Genomic DNA, 24502 nt, shown 5'->3' on the forward strand with positions numbered 1-24502 from the left:
ACGCAAAGTTTATGCCAAGTGAAGTTTTATTCTTAACCAAGCAACAAAGCCAAGTTCCATAGAAGCGAACAACATATTCTCTCAACACTTCTTTTTTAATATGGATTTTCTTTTATTTTTTCTATCGTATTATTTCCTCTTTTTTTTTTACCCTCTTCTCTTCTATTTATAAAATTCATTTTCAGTAATTGATATACAAATATAATTTAAAATTATAAGAGCCTAATCAAAGGATTTTTTTAATATATTTCAAAAAAAGTATATATTATGTTAGATTAATCTAAACATAATCTATATAATAGAAATTTTTAATCCAACAACTGATTTTGAAATAAAATTCTCATATAAACTAATTAAACAGTATTATTATTAGTATAACTTAAGTTGATGTAATTCCTGTTTATGTAACATGTGTGTGTCAGGACCCATGCATAATGCGTGTTTTAATATTAGTATGTAAAAAAGTAAATTAAAATTATAAAATTGTATGATCAATATTGTTATTATCACATACATGGAATTATAAATAATAAAAGTTATCAATAGCATATGTTATAAAGCTTCCTATATAGAATCAAACAGTTGCTTGAAAGTTTAGTTGAAATTTCATTCATTTGAAAAAGAAAGGAATATATATAAAATAGATGTGGCTATGGCTGGTAATATCACCGTCAACTTGAATATATATTGATTATGAATTAAGCAGCATCAAAATTATTAAATACTCGCTTGGTCCTTTAAATTATATGCATAAATCACATTAATTTTTAACTTTATACAAATTTTATTTTTGTCAATTTTCAAGGGACAAGATTAAAAAAATTTAAAAGGAGGGATCAAATAGAAAAAATAGGAAAAAAATTATATATGATTATAATTATATTATATATATCAATGCTTAACAATTAACGATACTTATTGATATTGAGTTAATAGTTAACCGACGAAAAAAATTAGGATGCAGCTCAATATCTACTCTTATGGGATGAGTAAGTATCCTTCTCAAATGAACTCTCGTGTTACCTGGTATATTTCACAAGTGCAACATTTGCTGTTGAAATTTTTTCATTTATTCGTTTTCTTTTTACTTTCTAGCTGATTGAAAAATAATATCTAGTCATGGTTTGTTTCCATTTAAGCAAACCTTATCTGGCTGTCAAATTAGATTTTGGGCACGAGGAAGGTTTAGGGTTCAGACATCTTCACATGGTTAATAATACTTATATAATGAAGTTGTGTTGGAGACTTTATACCTCTCCTAGTGATCTATGGGCCCAGATCCTTTGTAAAAAATATAAGTTTTTTATTGAGCATAAAATTGCCCTTAGGACAAACAGTAGGTCCTCTACCCTTTGAAAGAGTTTAGTTTCAATTTGTCCTTTGTTTGCTAAAGGTCTTAGGTGGGATTTAGGTAATGGCTATCAAATTAGATTTTAGACAAATCACTGGGTGTCCGACTGTTCTCCCCTTATTCATTATGCTCTGCATCATATTCCTAATAGGAATCTGGACATTCGAGTGACCCTCTTCTCTATTGAGGGCAGATGGGACTGAGATAAAATTTTCCCTCTCCTTACCAATCCTATATGTGAAGCAATTGCTAAACTTACTTCTCCAATCCTAGCTAACAGACCTGATTCTGCTTCTTGGGCCCTTACTAGAAATGGATTCCTCTCTGTTAAATCTACTTATCAGCTAATTTTTCAAGACCAAACTACTTCTCCTTAGCCTGATTTCTTTAAGCTTGTTTGGAAGTGGGCAGGTCCTCCCAAAGTGGCCTTCTTCCTTTGGAAGATTTCCCATGGTTGTCTATTTACTAATGAGGAAATGTATTGGAGAGGTATGACCAACATAGCTACTTGTCCTAGATGAGAGGATGAGAATGAATCTATTATACATGTTTTATGTGATTTTTTTTATACTAGAAAGGTTTGGGATCACTTTATTTACTCTGATATGTGGGCTTGATTTTTCTCTATTAGTATATCAGACTGGCTCTATAAAAATTTATCTAGTCCTCAGTTAAATAATCACTTTAACTGGTTTAAACTTTTTAGTTTTATTACTTGACATTTATGGAAAGATAGAAATGATTTTATCTTTAATAATTGCTCTGTTCAGATCTCTGTGTTGGTTAGACAGATAATCTAAGATATTGAGTTTTCTGATTTTCTTAGCAGGAATCCTCATCTTTCCCTTCCCAGGTTAGTCATGAATCAAGCTAGGATCAGATGGGTTCCTCCCGCGAAGGAACAACTCAAATTAAATACTAATGGTGCTATTTGCCTTAATATATCTATTGTTGCGTGTGGAGATATCTTCAGAGATTGGAAAGGAAATGTTGTTGTTGGCTTCTATTGCTCGTTGCCTCCTTGCTCCCCTCTTGAAGCAGAACTCTAGGGACTTTTCTATGGTACTCAATTAATTTTGCAGTATGCTGGCCTAACCCCCTGTTGGATAAATATTGATTCGCAAGATGTCCTATACTGCTTTCAGCATGTTCAATCTCCTTCTTACCCCCTGTTTCATGTTAATTGTAAGATAAGAGACAATCTTAAGTATATTAAGTCTATTAGGCTGAGTCATATATTTAGGGAGACCAACCATTGTGCAGACTTGTTGGCCAAAGTTAGCCTGAAGTTCCCTTCCCTTTTAGTTTGCTTTACTGATGCTCCTTGTAGGTTGTTCCCTTCCTTATGCCTTGACTGGTGTGGTTGTTGGATCCCTAGGTTCACTCTTTAGTTTATTTTGTTATTTGGGCTGTTAGTCTCCTTTCTTAGAAAAAAAAAACCTACTTAAAAAAGCATAAATTGCTTTTATAAAAATGTCATATTTCATATTTTAAAAATTACCATACACTTTTAGAAGAGAGTTTGAAAAAATTCCTTGAAGTAACATGTAAAATTTATTAGAGCAACATGTTAGATAGTTCCTAAGTATAGTATGGAGATATGTTACATCAATTTTTTGTTTCTTGTTGTTAGCCTAATTTTGTATTTTATTTTATTTTTAAATTTTTTTGAAAAGACTTAATGAGTTGTGTATCAATTATATTTTAAAGCTTTATTTGGATGTTCAGAGAAGAGGGAAAAAAAAAGAAGAGAGAAAAGGAAAGGAAAAGAAGATTAAACTATTCTCTTGTTTGAATATTTAATATTGAAAGTTATGGATGACAAAAATTTAATTATATAAATGATATTATTTTTTACTCATTTAAATAATTAAACTTAACTTTAAATTTAAACTTATTTAGTTAATTAAATAAGTTTAGCTAAACATTTAACGGATGAGTAGTTGAACTCATTTAGCCAAACATTCAATTTTAGTTTTATGTGTATTTAATTTTCATGTGTATTTAATTTTAATTTTTTCACCAACACTTGATATATCTTAAAGTCATTGACGAGCTCTGTATCTATTAATTATGCTTTAAAAAAAGAGTAAGTTTTGTAGTTTGTACAAGCTAACGAACATTTTTACAATTATATACACTCTAAAAACAAAAAAAAAATGATAGTCTACCCTGGAAAAAAAGGGGGGGGGGGGGTGGGGGGTGGGGAGGGTAATAAATGGATTGAATCAAGTGGTGTAAATAAAACTTAAGTTTAACTTGTAAACAAATCTTAAATTTGATACATTTATTTAAATGAGTTAATTTAAAGCTTGAATTTAATCTTATTAAAAATTTGAAACTTAGCTTAACTCGTTAGTTTGTTTATAATTTGTTCATTTTTTTTAAAGTTTTGAATAATTTTTTTATTAATTAATATTTTTATCTAAAAATGAAAAAATAATAATAAAATATAATTTTATCTAAATGAAAATAATTAAGAATAAAAATATTTTAGTATTAAAATGGTATTTTTTTAAAAAATTATGATCACTTATTTAAAATATAACTCTTGAAACAAGTTACTCTACTTAATAACTCTTTGTGTGAGCTATTTATGTGTGTAAAATTTTAAGTAAATATAATAAATAAAATTTTACAAAGTTTATAAAGTTGAAGCTTTAATCATTTAAATAACTAAACCTAATTTTAAATTTGAACTTATTGTTTAGTTAAATAAAAAAGTTCAGCCAAACATTTAACGGGTGGACGAGTAGTTGAACTCATTTAGAGTAACTTCATAATTCTTATATGATGAATTGAGACAAGGCAAATGTAATACTGAACTAGATATATGCGAGCAATCGAAAGTGAAGACCTAAAGTAAATTGCTTTTCAGGGTTTGAGAGGATTCAGAGGATTTTAAAAGAACAATAAATTATCATACTGTTTAAGAATATACTTACTAGTATTGTTTGGTTAACTACATAAGTTTAAGAAGAGTTTGAAAAAATCACTCTAGGCAACATGTAAAATTTATTAGAGCACAAGTTATATAGTATGGAGAATGCTACACCAGTTTTCTGTCTTCTGCTATTAGTCTAATTCTGTATAGCTGGTACAAGTTAAGATAACGTCCATTTGTGTCAATTCATATAAATACACAGCCCCTGTCAATGAAAGGAAACAAGCCACATTTACAATCTTCATCAAACTCTATTATGGCATAGACGCAAGATCATACTCTTCTGCTTCTGCATTAAAACAATCAAGGAGGATTCAGCAGCCACCAACCCTCCACACAATGATGCTGAGAGCGATCAGTTTCAGAATCCTTCTAGTCCATATTAACTCCATCTTGGAGAAAATCCAAGCACCGTTCTTGTAGCCCCTCCTATGAATGGCACAAATTACCATTCATGGAGTAGATCAATGAAGCGAGCCCCCTCCAAGAATAAACTCAAATCCATCAATGGATCCATTTCTATACCAGAAAAACTAGCAAGTTGTGTATGATTCTTCGGAATGATGCAGCGTCATAGTTCTTTCTTGGATCACCAGGACATTATCCCCCAACAAACTAAAAGCATTATTCTAATTTTCATCAGAATAGGACAAGAAGATATAAAAAGTGATTATAATGTAATGATACTTGAAAAATAGGTGGAGCAAAAATTTAGAACTTGGTTCAAACCGCAGTAAATCTTGATGGATGATAAGGTAATCCAACATCAATTCATCAAAATCTTCAGCTTCAACCGAAAAAGTAAAAAAATACAATAAAATCAATTCAAAGCACAACCATCAATTCCAAAGGTTTATTTCACTAGAGAATCAAAGATTCCTGAACAACAGTAAAAGAAGCCACTAACCAACTCTCATGCTGACAACTGTTCTCGAGGTGTAATTGAATGACCAGAACTCACAATTCAAACAGTTGCTCAACTTTCCCCAATTTATAGGAATTTCAGCAGCTAGTCTATTGCCATTCAATTGGGTAGAAAAGTTATTCTCAATGTACATGCCGAAAATAAAACATAGCGATGATAACAATATCAGAGGTCAACTCACAGGTAACTCAGTTTAGACATATTTGACATGTTCTGGAGGTATTGGACTAGTAAGCATTTAGGTACCAGAATAATTAAATAAATCATGAAAGAAGCTATGACTATAGGAGTTTTATTCAACAGTGTTTGATTTTCTGTTTTGACTTTTTCCTCTGAAATTTGGCTAACCCTTGATCTATTGTAACTAGTAATTTTCTTACGCACTGCTCGAATATTGTTAAATTAAATTATTTCTTCCGTAAACAATACTAGTGCTATGTTGTTTGGAAATAGTTGGATCAAGGAAGCAACTGAGATTAAAAACAAACAAAAGGGAAGTCAACATTGATTCCCTCCGAAGTGTAGGTACAAATTATCTACAACAGTAAAAGTGGTCCAAAAATGACATCTCATCGGGTAATCAACGTCACCTTGAACTAGGGATTATCATAAAAATGGACCTACAAAGATCAATGTAAAAAAGAAGAAAGAAACACCCAATTCCATATTTTAATCATTTTCATTTCTTGTTGTTAAGTGTCCAGAAGTAATTAGAATTTAGTAAGTTTTTAGCAAGCAACCACCATTTTGAGAAGCACCCATATTGGAGGGTTGAAAATAAGAATCAAGGAAGATACCTATTCATTTTCTTCACGGAGATATAGTTAAGAGTGTGTTTAGTTTGAGATAGTTGAAGTAAGTAATATATTTTTTGAAATACTTTATGGATTGAAATTTATTCTTTAGATATTTAATTTTAAATAATTTAAAATTTAGGAATTTTAGTACAAATTTTAAATAGATTAAAATTAAAGAATTCTAAATCCTTACAAAACAGTAAGAATTTGAAATTGTATTTTTTATTTATTGTTTGTTTCATTCAAATTTTTATTTAGCTATGATTAATTTAATAATTTAAATATCATATTTTTAATTGATTTTGTCAAATATATTAATAATTATTTTTTAAGAATGTAAGTAATTTAATTACTCTATCCAAACAAAAATAATTGAAATGAAACAAATTATTGTTTTATCTAAACAAAATATTTTAAAATAATAAAAATTTAAATGATATAATTTAAATTTTATAAATTTTAAAATTTTTAAAATTTTTAATTACCTTATTCAAACACAATTTAAGAGATCATTTTTTTCTTTCTTTTATAATATGTTGCTGAACTCTTTACCCAAATGCTTGATAGATATTTTAGAATTATAATATAGTTATAAATCTTTTTTTATTCTAGTTTAGGTTTTGGCTTGACGTTTACTTTGCAACTCTATACTTAATCCTTAATAAGACATAACTACTCATACTTATTTAATGATGTTGTTGATATTGAAAAATGAAGTAATATATTGTATTTCATAATTTCCTTTTTATCTTTTACGAAAATAAAAATTGAGTAAATATTTACTTTCATTTTTTAATATATAACTTTGTTCAAATCAGTTTTCTAAATTTAAAATTTTAGTCTTTAAAATTAACAATCGTTAATTACATTAATCTTTATCTTTAAAAAATATTAAAATTAATTAATAGAGTAATAATATGTCATATTAATTGACACATGATAGTATATTTTAAATATAAAATGACATCATTTTATAATTTTTAAAAATTAATTCACTTTTATCATTGGCTTTTAACATTTTTGAGTAACATCTTCCTTCCTTCTTCCAGCTACCCATGCAATGGTGTTTATACTACAAAATTCCTCCTTAGGTTTTGTCACCTAAACCACCGTATACAAGCCTCTAGCTTGGAGGTTTTGGTGAATGTTTGAAATGAATTAAATGAGGAATAAGACATGGTAAGGACTGATTTTGTTGAAGTCGGAGGATGATTTCTTGTAAGTGACTTTAGAAGGGTTGAAAGGGCGATGGAGTCTGACTGAGTGTGAGGTGTAAAGTGGGTTAGCGAGAAGGTTAAATTTAAAAGTGATTTGGTGGGTGTGGTAATAGAGAGAGATAGGTGATTGAGTGATGATATTTGAGTTGATAAGAACTTAAGCTTATTTAGTTCGTGTAGAGGAGAACAAAGATGAGATCTTAGATTGAACAAAAAGGAAGAATTATGGAGAGAAAGAGAGAGTGAGACTACTACGGTGAAAAGAAAGGAAAGTAGATGTTATGGAAGAAAAAAATGTCATTGCAACTTCAGTTAGAGAAAGAAAATAATACGTCATAAAAGAAGGTAAAATATGAAATTTATTGTCCAAAAATATTAAAAGTCAAAGACAAATATAAACTATTTTTCAAAGATTATAAAATAATGTCGTTTTGTATTTAACATAAATTGTTACGTGTCATTTAATATGACAAATTATCATTCAATTACTTAATTTTAGTGTCTCTCAACGACAAAAATTAATGTAATTAACAACTGTTAATTTTAGATTTCAAATTTTAAATACTAACTTTAGTCAAATTACATATTTTAAGGATTAAAATGATAGGTTATTTAATAAGAATATTTGGTCATGTATTTTATAATTTTCTTGTATTTTAGTATCTTGTGCTTATGTAGCATTCGTAGAGGACATCTCCCTCAAACATGGATGTTGGGAAAGTTTTAAAACAAATGCAAACAACTCAAAACATTTCCTACCATGTAGAAATCTAATCATCTCACATATATTGAACCAATATAGGGTTGGCCTCATAAGCTCCTTTACTGTTCATCTGATTCATGCAACAATGTACACAGCAAGCTGACCAAGTAAGGGAAAATTGGAATAAAAAAAACATTCACCGACAGAATTTTACATACAGTTAAAACATTTTTCATTTTACAATCATGCTCCTCAATCAAAAGTTTAAGGGAATAATATCTGCATAAAGCATAATTTAGAAGATTCAGAGTTCAAAACCATGACCTATTTATGAATAAACAACCCTTCGTTGAACATTTCGTCAGCATTGATGAAGAAACGAACTTTATAAATCACACCTCATTGCACAAAAGAAAAGTTGTACGGCAACAGGAGCATGAAACTAGAATGGATATAAAACAATTCAAGTTGGAGATTGCAAGCTCATTGGAATCTACTGCAAAAACAAAAACGCGTACCTGATTGGGTGGAATTGTGGCTTCTGTAGGCAGTGATGGAATAAGAATGCAATGAAGAAATAAGTTGAATACACGCTCTTAGTAAGTGTTTGATTCTTCACTCTTCAAAATTATTTCTGGAACGTGCACTAGCTTGTAATTACCCTCCTCCATTCCCTCCTTACACCACTCAATCAATGCTGGACAACTTCAATTTTCAAAGTTTGAAGAGAAGAGAGGTGACGGACACCTTCTGGTAGGGATCTCAATCCTTTACATTCACAAATTGCAAGAAATCTAAGGGATTGTAGACCTTCCCAATCTTGCTCTGGAAAGCATTCCAATGCACCACAACTTTTGATGTGCAGATACCTCCAAAGCATTGAGGTGGAAAAATTCATATGGAAATTCTTTCAAAATCGGGAAATCCGCCGTTGTCAGATTTTTGAGATCAGTCAGGTTTGTCCACATTCCCTCTGGAAAGGATGTTAGGTATTTACATCCTCGGAGATGAAGGTAGGTAAGATGAGAACAACAAGAGATCGAGCTCAGTAACTCATTATTACCTTCAAATATTTTGAGTGTCTCAACAGATGGAAGGCATGGCAACACAAATTTAGGGCATTCAACGATTGATAACTCAGAAAGGCAGGGGAACATGTCCCTTCTTTCCACTTTCAATAATCGCTCGAAATCTGGTAAATATCCTAATACAAGTTCCTTCAAAGCTGGAAAAGCCTTCACCCCGTGACATTCATCAATGTACTCTAAACCATTTATGTGCCATATTTCTAGTTTTCTTAGACATGGGAGTTTACCAAGTGATGGAAGCTGCATGCTGCTATTGCGACCAGTCAATTCAAGAACAACTGAACTGTTGAGACTTCCAACCCAACTCGGCAAGTGTAATTCTTCGTAGAATGCTATTTTCAACATTTTGAGATTTGAGTGAGGTTCAAGCACTTCCAATACTTGCTCGGCACTGAACTTGCTATCATCGCTGTTTTTCCAAGACAAGCATAATCCGTGCTAGTCTGTTTTGCCTAACAGATTGGCCTTCCGAGCTTCATCTATGCTTCTAACATTTCCAAGGCCTTGAATGCTCAGATTTCCTCCCAGCTTTAGATTGTGTAACTCTCCCAAGCTGTGCCCTTTCTCTAAACTCACAATGTATATACTCAAATATTCTTAGGCAATTTAGTTTTCCAATGTTAGGGAACACACGAGACAATGAATCAAAATCATCAATGACAAGATGTCTGAGATTCTGTAAGCAACTCAACTGTTCCGGTAAACATATAAGTTTACTAAAAGAATACAGCTTCAAGATTTCCAATTTCCTCGAGCTACAAATTGAGTCTGGGAGGGTTTCTGTGTGACGACCACCGTCATGAAGCTCCAGATACCTTAAATGATTTCAATACTGGAAGGATGGTAGCTTGACACAACATATGCGTAGAACACGAAGAGAACATTTTTTTGCAAAGCAAACAGAAATGGTGTTTTTGTTGCCAACTTCAAGCTGATAAAATGTTCGTACAGATTTAACCTTCTTGAAGAATCCCTTGTTGAATGATTTTTCATCGTCAGAGCTGAAACTAATATGGCGTGTGTTTGATGGCAAATTAGTCGTGTCTACATTCTCTAGAACCATGCAATCTTGCCCCATCACCGACTGAGAAAGATCATGGACAAGATCATGTATCTTGAAAGAAATGTGGCTTGATACACCATCCTTTTCAATATCTTGGAAGAATGATTTTCGGCACAATTCATTCACAATCATATTGCCAACACCTTCTACATCCAAGTTTTCCCTGGATGAAATAAACCCATTAGCCATCCAAAGATGAATCAAATCTTCTTTCTGTAGTCTTGTATCTTTGGGAAATATAGCACAGAAAGCAAAACACTGCTTTAAGGTTGGTGTTAAATGAAAGTAGCTCAACCTTAACGCAGGCAAAATAGAATTCTCATCCGTTAAAGTCCAAAGTCTACTTTCCTTAACTTCAAGCCATTCTTTTTTTTTCACTCTTTGTGCGCAATAGACCTCCTAGTGCTTGCGCTGCAAGAGGCAATCCCCCACACTTCTTTACTATCTCCTTGCCTATTGTTACAAGATCTTCACGCTCTTCTTTCTCAGGTCCAAATGCATATTGTTTGAACAATAACCAACAATCAACCTCAGATAGACCAGCCAAAGGAAGAGGTTGGCATGTTCGCATGATTGTTGCAACATCCATATCACGAGTGGAAACTAAAATGCAAGCACCTTTGGATCCACAAGACAACACAGATTTCAACTTATTCCATTTGTCTTGTGTTAATCCCTCCAGTTGTTTAGTTCTATTCCACACATCGTCTGAAACAAGCAGATACCTTTTACCTTGCAAGAGTTCTTTCACAGATTCTTCAATTACGTTTAAATTTGAGAGATCACACTTTTTTCTTTCGATGGATTCAAAAATGGAATATAGAATGTTGTTGACAGAAATTCTCAGATACACAAACCCAAATTTTTTTCTTCAAAATGGCTACTTACCCTTTCATCGTTGTAGACAAGTTGAGTAAGTGTCGTTTTTCCTACACCACCTAAGCCAACAATGGGATAGATGGAAATGAAGTCTGAGCCTTGTGCCTGGCTAAGAAGAAACTTCACAATCTTCTCTTTATCGCTATCTCGTCCATAGACTTGAGGTTGATCAATGATTGATCTGGTTTGGCGCCATTCAGCCAATTCAGTAACTTTGCCTTTCCCTGACACCCACATGTAGAAGAAGATTACTTTTACCTTCATCAATTTGATCAAATCTCCTTCTGATCTCTGTCAATCTGCTGCCAACCCTGTGGTGAAACATGATGCTCTTTGGATTGAAAGAAGATAAGCCCGCTAGTCGATGTGATTGTATGGAGCATTCATCAAGGATGGCATCTAGTACATATGTTGAGTTGTTGCAGCCAAATCTTTATAGAATGGTCTGTCATTTGTTTCTCTTAAGCATCTTCAAGGACAGCCTTGAAAAGAGTCAAAGTCCGTGCTAGGTGTTCAGTGTTTTCCTTTATTCCAGAAATGGTCGCAAACTCATTCTTATCCAAAGAGATCACATTCTCAAGCACAGCTCCAAGTAAGGCCTCAGCCATCTTCAGGGATGCAAAAGTTGAATAGAGAAAAGCTTAGAGATCAGTTTTGGTGTAGGAACACGATGATATTTGAGTCAAAGGTGGGTAGACTAGAGTCAGCAATGAGAATAGTCAACGTACGACAACTTACGATGGCAAAAAGGTAATTGAATTGCAATCGCTATAATTCAAGGAAATTTTCGAAGAGGGACCATTGTATTTTCAGTGATTTATTACGTTTAAATCAATTAGTGAGCAATGAGAATAGTTAGAATTTGTGTTATGAAAACCGACCGGTCGCAACCGGAACCGGTCTTGAACCAGTGAAACCGGTCAAAATGGGACAGGCTTTGTCTCAACTGGTTCTCTTGTTAAATCCAATAAAATGTAACAAATGGTCTTAGCTGGTTAATAAAATTTTTAATCAATGAACCAATTATTTTTTATTGTGTAAGATAAACTATTTAATATATATTATATTAGTTTATTTGAATATAATAAAGTATTAACGAAATATAACAAAATATTTAATACATACAAAAGAAAATTAAAATAAATCTATATAATAAATATGTTTATGAAGATGAAATATGTTTCCTTATTATTAATATATAATAAAATTAATTAATATGAATTTAAATATCATTTTATTATATTAATTATTAATCAAATATTATATATATATATATATATATATATATATATATATATATATATACACATATAATTATCACCGATTCAGTTCTAATTTAACCACAATTGATTAATAAACCATAAATAAGTACTTTCACTATTTTAATGATTAAGTTCGATTCTAAAAACATTGGTTAGAATTAAGGAGCAGCTATAGTTTGTTTAGGTTGGAGTAATAGACTTCATATATACTATATGATAAAATAACTGTATGTACTAGTATAAAATATGATATAATGAATTGAATATTTATTAAAATTATTTAAATAAAAAAGCTCATGTCCAAATGTTATATAATGGAGAATTTGAAGAAAGACGTACGTTTGGGAGTTTAGCAGATTTATGGCATGTTTAGATTGATGTTAAATTTACTTAAATGTGGGTTCATTATACCTTATATACCTTATAACATTTTTTATGTTGAAATACAGTACATGATTATAAGAGTTTTAAAACACACACTAATTTTTTTTGTTAATGTATTTTATCTTTTAAAAACTGTTAATTGAAAATCTTATTTCAAAATATAAAAATTACCACGGGATGAAATTGTTAATGAGTTTAGCTTTTGGGAAATTAAGTAAGGTTGACTTAAGTTTTAAAATGCATGAGTACATCTAATACAAACTTTGTGTTTTCAACTTATATACCTTTGAGAATAGAGAATTCACTCAAAAATTCACTTATTATTTAAAAATTCCCTTATCAAATTAATATGTTAAAAAGTATGATGGTAACATTCTTCAATTGAAAAATGTGATTTTAATTTTATTTTCAGTGAATGATTTATTTAATTGTGAATCGTGGGGAATGACATAGCGGAGAGAGAAGAAACAGAGATGATGCCCCCCTGTCCGTGCACTGCCACTGCCTATTCTCATTCACTTCTCCATTCTCCATCAAATTATTTAAAACCGAAGTCGCCGCTATTAGTCAGTTACAGAAACACACTGCGGGATGGCGGGGCGCAAGTATTTACCCTCCTCCCTCATGCGCCTCGACGAACCTCGCCTCGCCACTCGCCTCCCTCACTCTTCCTCCTCCGCCTCCGTCCGAGCCCTCCCGGTGGCCGCCCTCGAAGACCTTATCGACGCCCGCCACCGCGAGATCCAGTCCCTCCTCGTCGACAACCAGCGCCTCGCCGCCACCCACGTCGCTCTCAAGCAGGACCTCTCCGCCACTCAGGACGAGCTCCGTCGCCTCTCCCTCGCCGCCGCCGATGTCAAGGCTGAGCGCGACGCCCAGGTGCGTGAGATCTACGAGAAGTCGCTCAAGGTGGACGCCGAGGTGCGCGCCATTGCCGCCATGAGCTCCGACCTCGATCGGGTGCGAGTGGACGTACAGGAACTCGCTGTAGAGCGGAAGGAGCTCGCGTCGGAGCTGCAGTCCGTCGAGAGCGACCTCGCCAGAGCGCGCGCTGAGTCGCAGTTTGTGCCTGCCATCAAAGCTGATATAGACGCCATGCGCCTCGAGATTCAACGAGGAAGGTAAATTTTGCGTTTGATTCGATTGCTGTGTTATTTATTTATTTATTTTTGTGAATTTGTGTTTCATTTTTAGCATTGTTTGTGTTAATGGCTTTGTGTTATTGTTGTATTGAATTGTTTGTGCGTAGTCTTTTGAATCTCTAATGGATTTATGGACTGGGGTTTGTTTCTGAAATGTGAGGACTTGCTCTGCCAGTTGTGATGTGATGACAATTATTTATTTATTTAGTTTTTGGTGTGATGCATATTTGGCATGTGGAAAGAATGAGTTTCAAGTAAGAATGCAAGATGGCCAGGAGTTTTTCTATTTTCACTATGCATTTTCCGTGCAACGGTGCACATTTTTTGTTGTTGGTTTTTTTTTTTTTTTGGCTTGGACATGAAAAAGATAAAGAAAGAAAGCTGCAACTCGAAGCTTTAGGTATTGAATGCTAATGTAATTGGGGAGATGGATAAAGTTTGGACTTTTGTTATACTCAAGGTGCTCCGGACTAAGCGCAGATGAAGTATTTTTTATGTAATTTTCTTGTTAGTAGTTGTAACGGTCCTTGTGTGAAATGGTTTTACTGAATAGTTGTGGGTACTGTCCCAAGTACCGTTAGTCCTTAGTCTCCCCTCCCTTGAGCATGTGATGGAAGGTTTTCAGAATCTGAATGAACTGTTGCACACAAATATATCTGTGGATCATCAAGATCAGGGGAGGAAAAGGACCTTTATTTGTTCTTTGGGTCACTCTCTACTCCTTTCATTGTTTTATAATTTGCTTGGTTCACCTTAAAACTAGGAAAATAATTGCTTATTTTTCAAAATCTCTCTTTGTAAGTGACAACACTAAACAATTATTGCTCCAAAATAGGTTGAACCAAGCACATACTTGGTTTTTTTATTATATTTTTTTTTCTCAAAACGGTGGTTTTATGCAAATATGGCAGCCTACACACCATGTGCCCTGGTGTTTTGGTAGCTTTCTGCTACTGCCTCTCATTTGACTCATGCCATTGACAATACTGATATTTATACTGTTAGCTTCTGGATTTACTATGTATTATCAGTCCATTGTTTTGGCTTTATTTCTAAGTTAGACTATTTGACTCTGATACTGTGAATGGTCCTCTATCTTCCACCTAGTTTCAAATTTCAATGCTGTAGTGTCAGCTAGCTTCAGCTACTCCCATGCACCTAGATTCCATTGTTATAGCAAACTTAGTTGAGTATGAGTAGGAATATTCTATGGCACAAAGACCTTTTCTTTTGCTTCTTCTCAAGAGTGTCTAATGACAACAGACCACATCGGTTATTGTCTCCTCTTCCATAGCTAGCTTGAATGCATGCATGGTTCCAACTCATGTTTGTGGCATAATGAGCTTAACCCATTAATGATTTTTCTTCTGCACATATGGTACCAGTATGGTGCAGTTCAAATGGGTTTTTTACAGACTAAACTGAAAATGTAAATTACTACAAAATATTCGGACATCAAAACAAACACAGGTCATTCTTCTTTTGTTTGACCAACTCTTGCACAAGCTCCCCACTTGTGGTTTCAAGTAGCCTTGCATTGGAGAGAAAATGAAATAGACATCAATAGAGTATAAGTAGTGTTGGAGAAGAAGGGCCGTTGGAGAACACATCGCATGCAGTAATGGTGGATTCAGATTAGAGGGGCTGTTGGAGAAGAAGGGACAAGGCTGGAGAAGCTCCACGCGCTTGGGATGTTAGGTCTAAAAGCAAAGTTAACAATTTTACTAAAAACTGAAGTTGGGGGAGGGGGTGTTAAATGATTCAAAAATACTTTTGGAGGGTTCTTTGAGAAAGTGTGGAACTTGAGGGGGTAAATTATGATATATCTTAAATTTTAGTAATCCTTCTTATTTTTATTGTTGAAGTTTTGTGGTAGCACCCATTGTAGAAAAAATGGTAGAATCCTATGTTTGAACATGTTTGGAGTAAACTTTTAGAAGCCCCATAAAGGGCAGTAGATCAAATAGAGGGTTGCCCTGTTGCTACAGGTATAAATCAATACTTTGTCTATAGACATGATTCACAATGAAACATTATGTTGTTGTTTAATCTATGTAACCAACCCTACCTAACGGGATAAAGGCTCGGTGGTTGTTGTATCCTTTTGTTCTTTATTATTGAAATATTAAATTATGCATCTTACAAATATTTTAATTGAGTTGTACTTCATGGTGTATATATATATATATATACATAGTTGACTTCATGACCTATTTACCTGCCTTTGGACAAGGCCGACTTCTGGTTCAGGTTATATGACTTCAGGCTAGTCTGTTGGAGGCTAATATCATATAGTGGAGGGAGATTTTGTTGAAATATTATGTGTATTTAGTATTTACAATTGTACTCATTAAAATTATGTTTAAATCCAATCAGAATTTGTGGACATGATATTAAGATTGTCCAGGTCATGTTTTTTGTTCATTACTGTCAAACTATTATTTTCTCTCATTTCTGACCCTGCATAAATCTGGTTTAGGCGGGGCTGGGTTGATCTGTGAATTTCTTTGAACTTAAAATCATAGTAATAGTAGTTAAATCGATATTCAAATCGTGAATTGTAAGATTCATGACCCATTGCTAAAAATATAATAAAAAATATTCTAATATAAAGAAAAATTAAATTCAATATATTGACATTTTATAGTCAAATACTTCCTTGTATAACTAATAAAATGAAACATAGTACAAACATATATGATTTGCAAATTTCTTGAATGACATCATCTCGATCTTTGAATATTGTATTCATTGTTATTTGTTTCATAGCTTTAGATGTCCCTTCTTTTACTTTGTAGACAAAAGAATTCATTATTTCCTTTTGATGAGCACTTGCATCTTGGGTTTCAACTTCTTCAAAACATTTCAAGTTATTTTCACCTTTATTCTTTTCTTTATCTTCCAATAGTTTGATAAATATCTCTTGATCTCATCTGGAATACTTGTACATGAACTTATATTTGCTTTTGTTTTAGCTAGATGATGTTTCATCCTTGCAATTCCATTCTAACAAGTATGAGAACAGTATTTGCATTTCACTACCAGGCTGTGTGGAGGGACATTTTCACGGTGTTTCCACGTGATATCTCTCTATTTTTTTTTATAGGACCCATTTGTCTCTTGAAAGAGCAAACAATAATAAAAAAGAGTAGGAGAATATAAATAGAAAATAAGTAGAATTGTTGTAGAGACAGGAGACTACCAGAATCTTGAATTGGGAGTGAAGTTGAGAAAATTACAATAATGCACAAGGAGACAAAGGAAAAAGCAGCAAACATTGTAGAGAAGAGGAGCAGAGCAGGTGGGAATGAGAAACTAAGGGTTTTTCTCTAAAATATAACAGTAGATCTCACTGCAGTGGGAGTATCGAAAGGTTCCCTCACATTTTGCATTAAAAAAAAATTTCTTTAGGGATTTTAGTGAACCAGGTCGCGTGCGACTTGACTTGCTTCATGTGCGACCCAGTCTGCAGTAAAATTGTGTGCCACGCACGAAAATCTCGATTCAATAGCAATTTAGGCTGTGATTCTGGAATGAAACCAATACTCCTTGCGATCTGTATCCTTCAGTTGCAGAACTGCATCGAATCACATGTATTGAATCGGGAATCATGCAATACTAACTACCGTGCTTAAAATCTTTCACGATATGTTGATGAAGCTCCCAAAAGAAGAGTTTAAAAACTATTGATGATGTGTATTGTTCGGTTTGTTGAAGCTTGTCTAATTTATGCCATATTCCTTGATTTGATTTCTAATATTGAAGCGTGTGTTTCACTTGGTTACTTATAAATGATATCTAATCTAACCATCTAGATTTTGTAATTGCCAACCTCCCTTGCTGATTCTTGCCTCCAAATTCAATTGGTATGGGGAAAAGTCATGCACAGTCTGAAATACCGTACAATGTGCATTTCTAAAATTTCCATTTACTAATGCATATAGGAATGCTATTGACTTTGAGAATAAGATACATGTCAGTAACCTTGAGCACAGACGGGCAATGGACAACAACATGATTATTATGGCCCGTGAAGTTGAGAAGTTACGTGCTAAGCTAGCTAATGTAGAAAAGAGGGCAAGGGCTGCGATGACTGCAGCTGCAAACACAAGTAATTTGCCTTTCTTGATCGTTCATCTTGAAGTGCTTACGAAATAGAACAGAAGTATAACTTGAAATTTTGGTTAAACTTTGTTTATAAGGGCCCTGTTTGTTTTTCTTTTCAAAAGACATTTTTTTAATAAAAAAACTCATTCAAAAGTTTTTAGGATAATTGAAAACCTCAAAAAATGGCTGTTTGACTGCTTTTCTATCAAGTTAGAAAGTATGGATCCATTTGTATTTAAGCTTTGAAAAATAAAACCTCAAAGTGACTGCTCTGCTCTTCTCTCAAAAGTCTAGATTTTTTTTGGAGATTACCTTTTATGTTTTTAAGAAAAGCTCTCTATTTATCTCTCTCTCTCTCTCTCTCTCTATATATATATATATATAAAAGAAAGAGATGTATTTAATAAGAGGGCTATTTTTATGAGTAAGAGAAGTAAATCTTGACTATACAATCACGTATACATGTAATTACAATTTTTCAGCTTTTTAAAGCATGTTTTTTTAATTATTCTTAAATGTGTCCTATAAATATATGATTTGTTTTTTGTTGTCCAGATCCTGGGTATCCTGCAAACTTTGACAATCCTGAGGTGGGATATGGAGGAATTGCATACCCTCCAGATTCTTATAGCTTGCATCAGGTATTTGCACTGTGTAGTTTTATATACTTTTTACCTGCTAGTCTCGAAGTAATGTCGTCAATTTACATCAAGAGATCTCTTAAGAGGAGTCGATTCTGCATCTGAAATATGACGAACTACTATTTACTAAACGAGGAAGAAAAGGCAGTAATATTAAATATTTTTTAATGATTTTTTTTATGAAATTGAAAAAGAATGGTAAAACTTGTTAACCTAATTATCTGAAATCTTAACTTTTAAACCGAGTTATGAAAACAAAAAGTAATACATAAGTTTAAAAATTGGTATTTACCCCAAATTTGCTCATTTTAACCTTGTGTTTTTAATCCTGTAGGTTGTCGACATACTTAATGACCGACTTTCTTCTTTCTTTCTTTTCCCCATTTTTTAGTCATTTTATTTTCTAGGAAAGAAAATTTTGCTTATGTAACTAACCTGAGATCTCGACCGATGACTGCTAAATGTATGCTTGCAAGTGAATGTCTTGTTTAATTGTTTTCGTAGTGGATAGATAGTCTTCCCAATATTTTACCATCATGTGCCTAGTGTATAGAACAATGCCAGGAGGATAAATAATTCAAATCTGCTGAACTTTTCAGATGCAAACCGGGGTTGACCCTCGTCCTCAATATGCATCTGGAGCAACATTACATCGTCCTTATGACCTGCAACATACACAAATGCCTAGATAGGCTTCCAGCGATGCTTTATTTTTTGAAGGAAGAGAAAGGAAAATTATGTAATGTTGCAAATGTCCCCTTCAATAACAGCGCATATTATTTGCTGATATCTGAAATTGGTTATAAATCTAACTCTTAAGCTCGTATATACGTATGTATCAATGTGCTATTTATTCATTTGAAATGTGTTCAGGTAGTCTAGGTTCAATTTTCCCCGTAGCTGTTTTACTTATTTCATGAGACATGATCCTAAATGTCGAAGTCCATATTGAAAGCACTGCATGAACAAGTTACAATTCAAGTCACCAACGTATATGCACATAAAAAGTATCTAACCTATACACCCAACAAAAAAAATGGTATTTGATCTGGCACTGTGCAATTGACTGTGGTCAAATACAAGAAAATCTTCATCATATCTTGCCGATAGCGCTAAACTGGAGGCAATTGATCTGACGCCGTGCAATTGACTATTGTCAAACACAGGAAATCGTTGTTCAATGACGACACCAAGTTAGGGAGCAACTATTGCTCACTAAGGTTAAACACAAGGAAACTGTCCTCCCTTGCTGATCTTGGCACTATTGCTCACTAACAACACCAAGCAAACGGCACAACTGATTCGGCATTGTACAATAAACACGAGGAAATCCCCTTAGCTTTTAGATCATCACACATCATAAAAAGACCTCCCCAGATCATCCACCTCGGGTTGTCCAAAGACCAAGAATATCGAAGGTACACTAAGAAGGCTCCTCTAAGGCTTATCCCATCAATTAGCATAATTCATGCACCTAATCTTTGATTAACAGTGAGCTTAACTACTTAAAAGTCATGTGTAAACATATGATTCCATCAGATTATCCTAGTTACACAGTATTAGTCCAACGACTAATGTCAATATAATGATAAAAAATCAAAACACAAAATAGACGCCTGTATAAAAGGAGACTCTAAAGGCTGAAGGACATTCATTGTAAGCCTTACTAAGAATTCCATATAAGAATCCATCTAAATTAAGCTTCGGAATAATTCTTGCTGGAATACTCTTCTACTTTACATTTCAATAGATAAATCATGTAGCCGTTTGAAAAGTTATACATGAATATAGGAAATAGAAGAGTGGTGCAAACTAAAACTCCGTAAATTTTATACATGACACAACATACTAAATACCGTACATATTTATAATTTAAACGAAAAAACTTTTGGATGAATGAGATGACATAATATACATGAATCCGAGTCTATTGACATAATTCATTACAATTGCGTAATGGATAAATGGTACCCTTCTTTATGTAGAAATTTTCTCATGGTTCCAGACTACCAATCATGATCCTAACTAATAGAAATGTGCAGACTACACAATTTTCTCGTCTTTTAGATATCATGAATATGTAAGGATAAAATCACACCTGACTTCACAATAGTTAATTTCAATTATTAATTATATTTTTGTTTTTACTCTTATGTTATCCAATTTTTATAAAGTTCTAGAGATTACGAAAAATAGATCCATGACATTGCTGTCAAAAGCCCACAAATAGTTTCAAAAATCATTCTAGGAAAATACCTTTAACCTTTTGACTAGACTGTTTTTCAAATTTGCGTTTTCTTCACGCTGCATAGCCTAATTTAATATTATGATGGTTAATTCTTATGGTTATTCTTCTACATGTATGTAGTATGTAGAACGAACCACCTAGAAGGGAACTCTTCGGCTACCTTAGTTATTTAAGGATGTAAAAATGCCTTGAAACCAGACCTATTTGTAGTATTACTCCTACCAATAAAAACTTAAAAGAGTAAACACCCATTTCAATAGTCCGTTTGTTTCAACTTTTGAAAAAACTAATTTTAAGATATATAAATAATGTATATTTAGACATTTTATAAAAATTAGAAATTACATTTTGTTTTATTACAATTATATAAAATTAAATTTTTTAATTTAGTGAGTAGTTAAAATTTTAGTTTTTTTTTCTACAAGTTATTCAAAACCATTTTTTTTAAAAGTTAAAATCACATTTTTTTTATAATAAGTTAGTTTCCATAAGTGATTATTTTAACTTATTTTAATAAGTGTTTTAGTATAACTTATAAAAATAATTATTTTTAACTTGTCTCAACAAGTTTTATTATTAAATTTAAGACATAAGTCCTTGTTTAAAAAAGAAAATTTATTGTGAACAAGTGATTAAATAAACAACTATTTAAACACACTCTAAAAACTTAAATAAAAATTTATTTAAATGTACTCTTAATCAAATAATAATTAAATTTTTTCTCAGTGAGTGAAAGGAGAAAGTAACCAAAGAAAAATAAAATTGTACGAACTCTTTTACGAATTAAATACCTCTATCTTAAGTGGATTAACGAAGTGAAATATTGTATTAAAAATTATATTAATAATTTATTAAACAATTTATAAACAAATTCACTTAAAATAAAATTATTTATTCAATCGACTAACTTAGACAAAAAGATGGAAGGTATGACCAAAGGGAATTATATTTACACGTTGCTTACATTTTTCCCGTGTCATGAATTAGAAATATAAACACTGCATCTGCGACGAGTTCTGAATGTCTAAATAATGTAAGGAAAGCAATGTACGAGTGAATATTCCTAGTCACGAAGAAAATGGTTTTTAAATTGAGTAGATTATTTGTATATATCATCGATCGTACGGTCACATAAATAACAAAATAAAAGAGTAACACAAAGAAGACACCAACAATTAGTGATCACGGGTCGGTTATGGTTAGGTTTGGGTCTATAATTAGTTAATTATAGTTAATAAAATTACTTTAAAAAAACACAAAATTACTTAAAAACATCTAAAATATGAATCATTAATATATTTCAATACAATAAAATTAAAGTGTTAATTATTTTTGATAATAATAGACTAATAGCAAGTTGTTAAAAAAATTAATTAATAAAATATAGAACATTAGTCTTACTCATCTATTGTATATAATCAAATTATCAAACAATAATATTTACAAAAAATTCTAGTAGCATTCACTTACATGCTACCAAACTTTAATTTAAAATAAATAGTCATATCCACTATATTGACTAAATTATCCAGAAATAACATCCACAAATTATATTTTAGTAGTATCAATATATGCAACTTGTTTTTCTTATCATAACAAAATATAATTAGTTTTAATGTAAGCAAAGCATAACAATATTAATTTGATAGGAGTTATAAAAAAAAAAAACAAAGTGAGTAGATTACCAAAAATCCAAATGACTAGTGTGCATATTGTGTAATGCTGCTGTACTACTATTAGGATTCATAATCTGTAACATATCATAATCATGATACATAAAATAGTAGCAAAGTGAGTAGAAGTCACCTATAATTTACATTTAGCACTAAAAACATTGTTGCAGCAAACATTATCAATTTAATTTGCAAATTTTAAAACATAAAAAATAATTAAAACATAAAATGGTAGCAAAGGTAAATTATTTATGTAAATAACTAATTATCTACACAAAATGTTCTTTGCTTATAAAAAAGCATGGTAGGAGTACGTAGTCAGCAAACACTACCAGTTAAATTTACAAATTCTAAAACATAAAGAAAAAAGAAACTAAATAAAGAATAAAGTGGTAGCAAAGGTAATTTATTTATATAAACAAATAATTACCTATATAAAATATTCTTGGCCTATAAGGAGTAGCAATAATATGCAGCAGTAAGTTTTTCAAAGCCAAAAAGACAATGCACCTATTACATGTTATCAAAGTGCGACATTGCAAAAAAAAATTACATTCAAACACAAAATATTGCACAGAAGACAATAAATATAAAAAATTAATGCCAACAAAAATAAATCATAAATGTGCATGTATAAGATATTACCTAGGATAGCTTATGGCTGTCCAGATGTTGCTGCAACAATAGCAACAAATGCTGATCAAGGATGCCTATTCTTGCCCTTCTTTCCCTCTTTCACATCTTGAAAACAATCAAATAAAGAACAAAAAGGTTAAGCAAGTAACAATATACAATAAACAAGTAAATTTGTATAATTTAAAAAAGAAAGTAAGAATACCTTCCACAATTTTGCTAGTAATCTCAAGCTCCTCACGTACATTCAGCTCTAAAAATGGATTCAACCTTGATTTTAACCAGTTTTGAGTACATACCAAAGCTTCAGTCATCTAATGATTTAATGAAGCCCTGTAAACGTCTAGCACTCTACCTCCAGTGCTAAAAACAAATTCAGATGCAACAGTTGTAAACGTCTAGCATTCTACCTCTAGTGCTAAAAATAGATTCAGATGTAACAGTTGATACTAGGGTGACCATAATATCTCCAACCATTGTAGACAATACAGAAAACCTTGAGGAATTTGATTTCCACCAAATTAAAAGCTCAAAATTCTTGTCCCTATCTACATGTGGCTCACTAAGTATGTTTTTAGCTCTTTTTTTTTTTTTTTTGTCAATAAGGCTTTTTTCCTTAAGAAAAATGCTTAAAAGTATTAGCTCTTGCCCTACGAGGGGGCAATGCTAACTGACTAGAAGGTAAGATAACAGAATTTGATGATTTAGAATCATGTTGTGATTGAGAAGAACCCTTATTTCTCATAACATACCAATTATACATTCGGTTCAAACTTACTTTGACATTTCTCACATTTTCTAATGCAATGAAATGGTCATCATGGTGCATTTGAGTGAAAGACCACTCCACAAATTGCATCTTGAACCTGGGATCTGAAGTCACACCATAATACAACAAATGGTTTATGTGATGTATATTTCTCCAATATTTATCATTTTTTTTTTCATATCACTTGCCCATTTTGCTCATTTAACAATCAACATTTTGAGTAGCATCACAAATTTCACAATGCATTAATGCCAACTGATGGAGGGAATTGTGAAGAGTTAGAGTGTTTGATACAGAAAATAGTTTGGTTGCATCATAAAAAAATTTTAGAAACTTCACAAAACAGCTCAATCTATGCATGTTGGGGCACCAATACCCCCAAATGAATCTTAAGTATGTTGGGTCAAGAAATTTAAGTCTCTCAAATGCTTTTTCAAAATTTTCAGTAGAATCCAAAATGGTATATGTTGAATTCCACCTTGTTGACACATCAAGACACATTGACTTTGATGACTGGATCCCAGCTACCTTTATACACTCCTTAAACTTTTTAAGCCTTTGTGATGATGTTCTAACATACTTTATGCTATGTCTTATTCTGATAATTGAATTATTAAGTTCTTTCAGTCCATCTTGGACCACTAAATTCAAAATATAAGCACAATATCTCATATAC

At 32.2% G+C, this 24502-nt stretch overlaps 1 protein-coding gene and 1 pseudogene across 3 annotated transcripts; one reads left to right on the top strand and one right to left on the bottom strand.

Annotated features, from left to right (window-relative positions):
* Positions 1-8628: 8628 nt before the first annotated feature.
* On the bottom strand, positions 8629-11575 carry LOC113874427 (annotated as a pseudogene).
* Positions 11576-13062: 1487 nt separating this feature from the next.
* On the top strand, positions 13063-19377 carry LOC113847463 (protein FLX-like 1). Of its 3 annotated transcripts, none has more exons than XM_027476594.1 (4): positions 13063-13734; positions 17700-17866; positions 18418-18503; positions 19103-19377. In XM_027476594.1, the coding sequence occupies exons 1-4, from the start codon at positions 13205-13207 to the stop codon at positions 19193-19195; spliced, it is 876 nt and encodes a 291-aa protein (XP_027332395.1). In that variant the 5' UTR covers positions 13063-13204; the 3' UTR covers positions 19196-19377. The 3 variants fall into 3 exon arrangements, with proteins under 3 accessions (XP_027332395.1, XP_027332397.1, XP_027332396.1); XM_027476596.1 differs by having other exon boundaries at positions 13066-13734; positions 18838-19356; XM_027476595.1 differs by having other exon boundaries at positions 13110-13734; positions 19057-19356.
* Positions 19378-24502: the final 5125 nt, after the last annotated feature.

Source organism: Abrus precatorius, unplaced genomic scaffold (genome assembly GCF_003935025.1).
Source record: "Abrus precatorius isolate BTA unplaced genomic scaffold, Abrus_2018 Scaffold8, whole genome shotgun sequence".
Taxonomy (NCBI): domain Eukaryota; kingdom Viridiplantae; phylum Streptophyta; class Magnoliopsida; order Fabales; family Fabaceae; genus Abrus; species Abrus precatorius.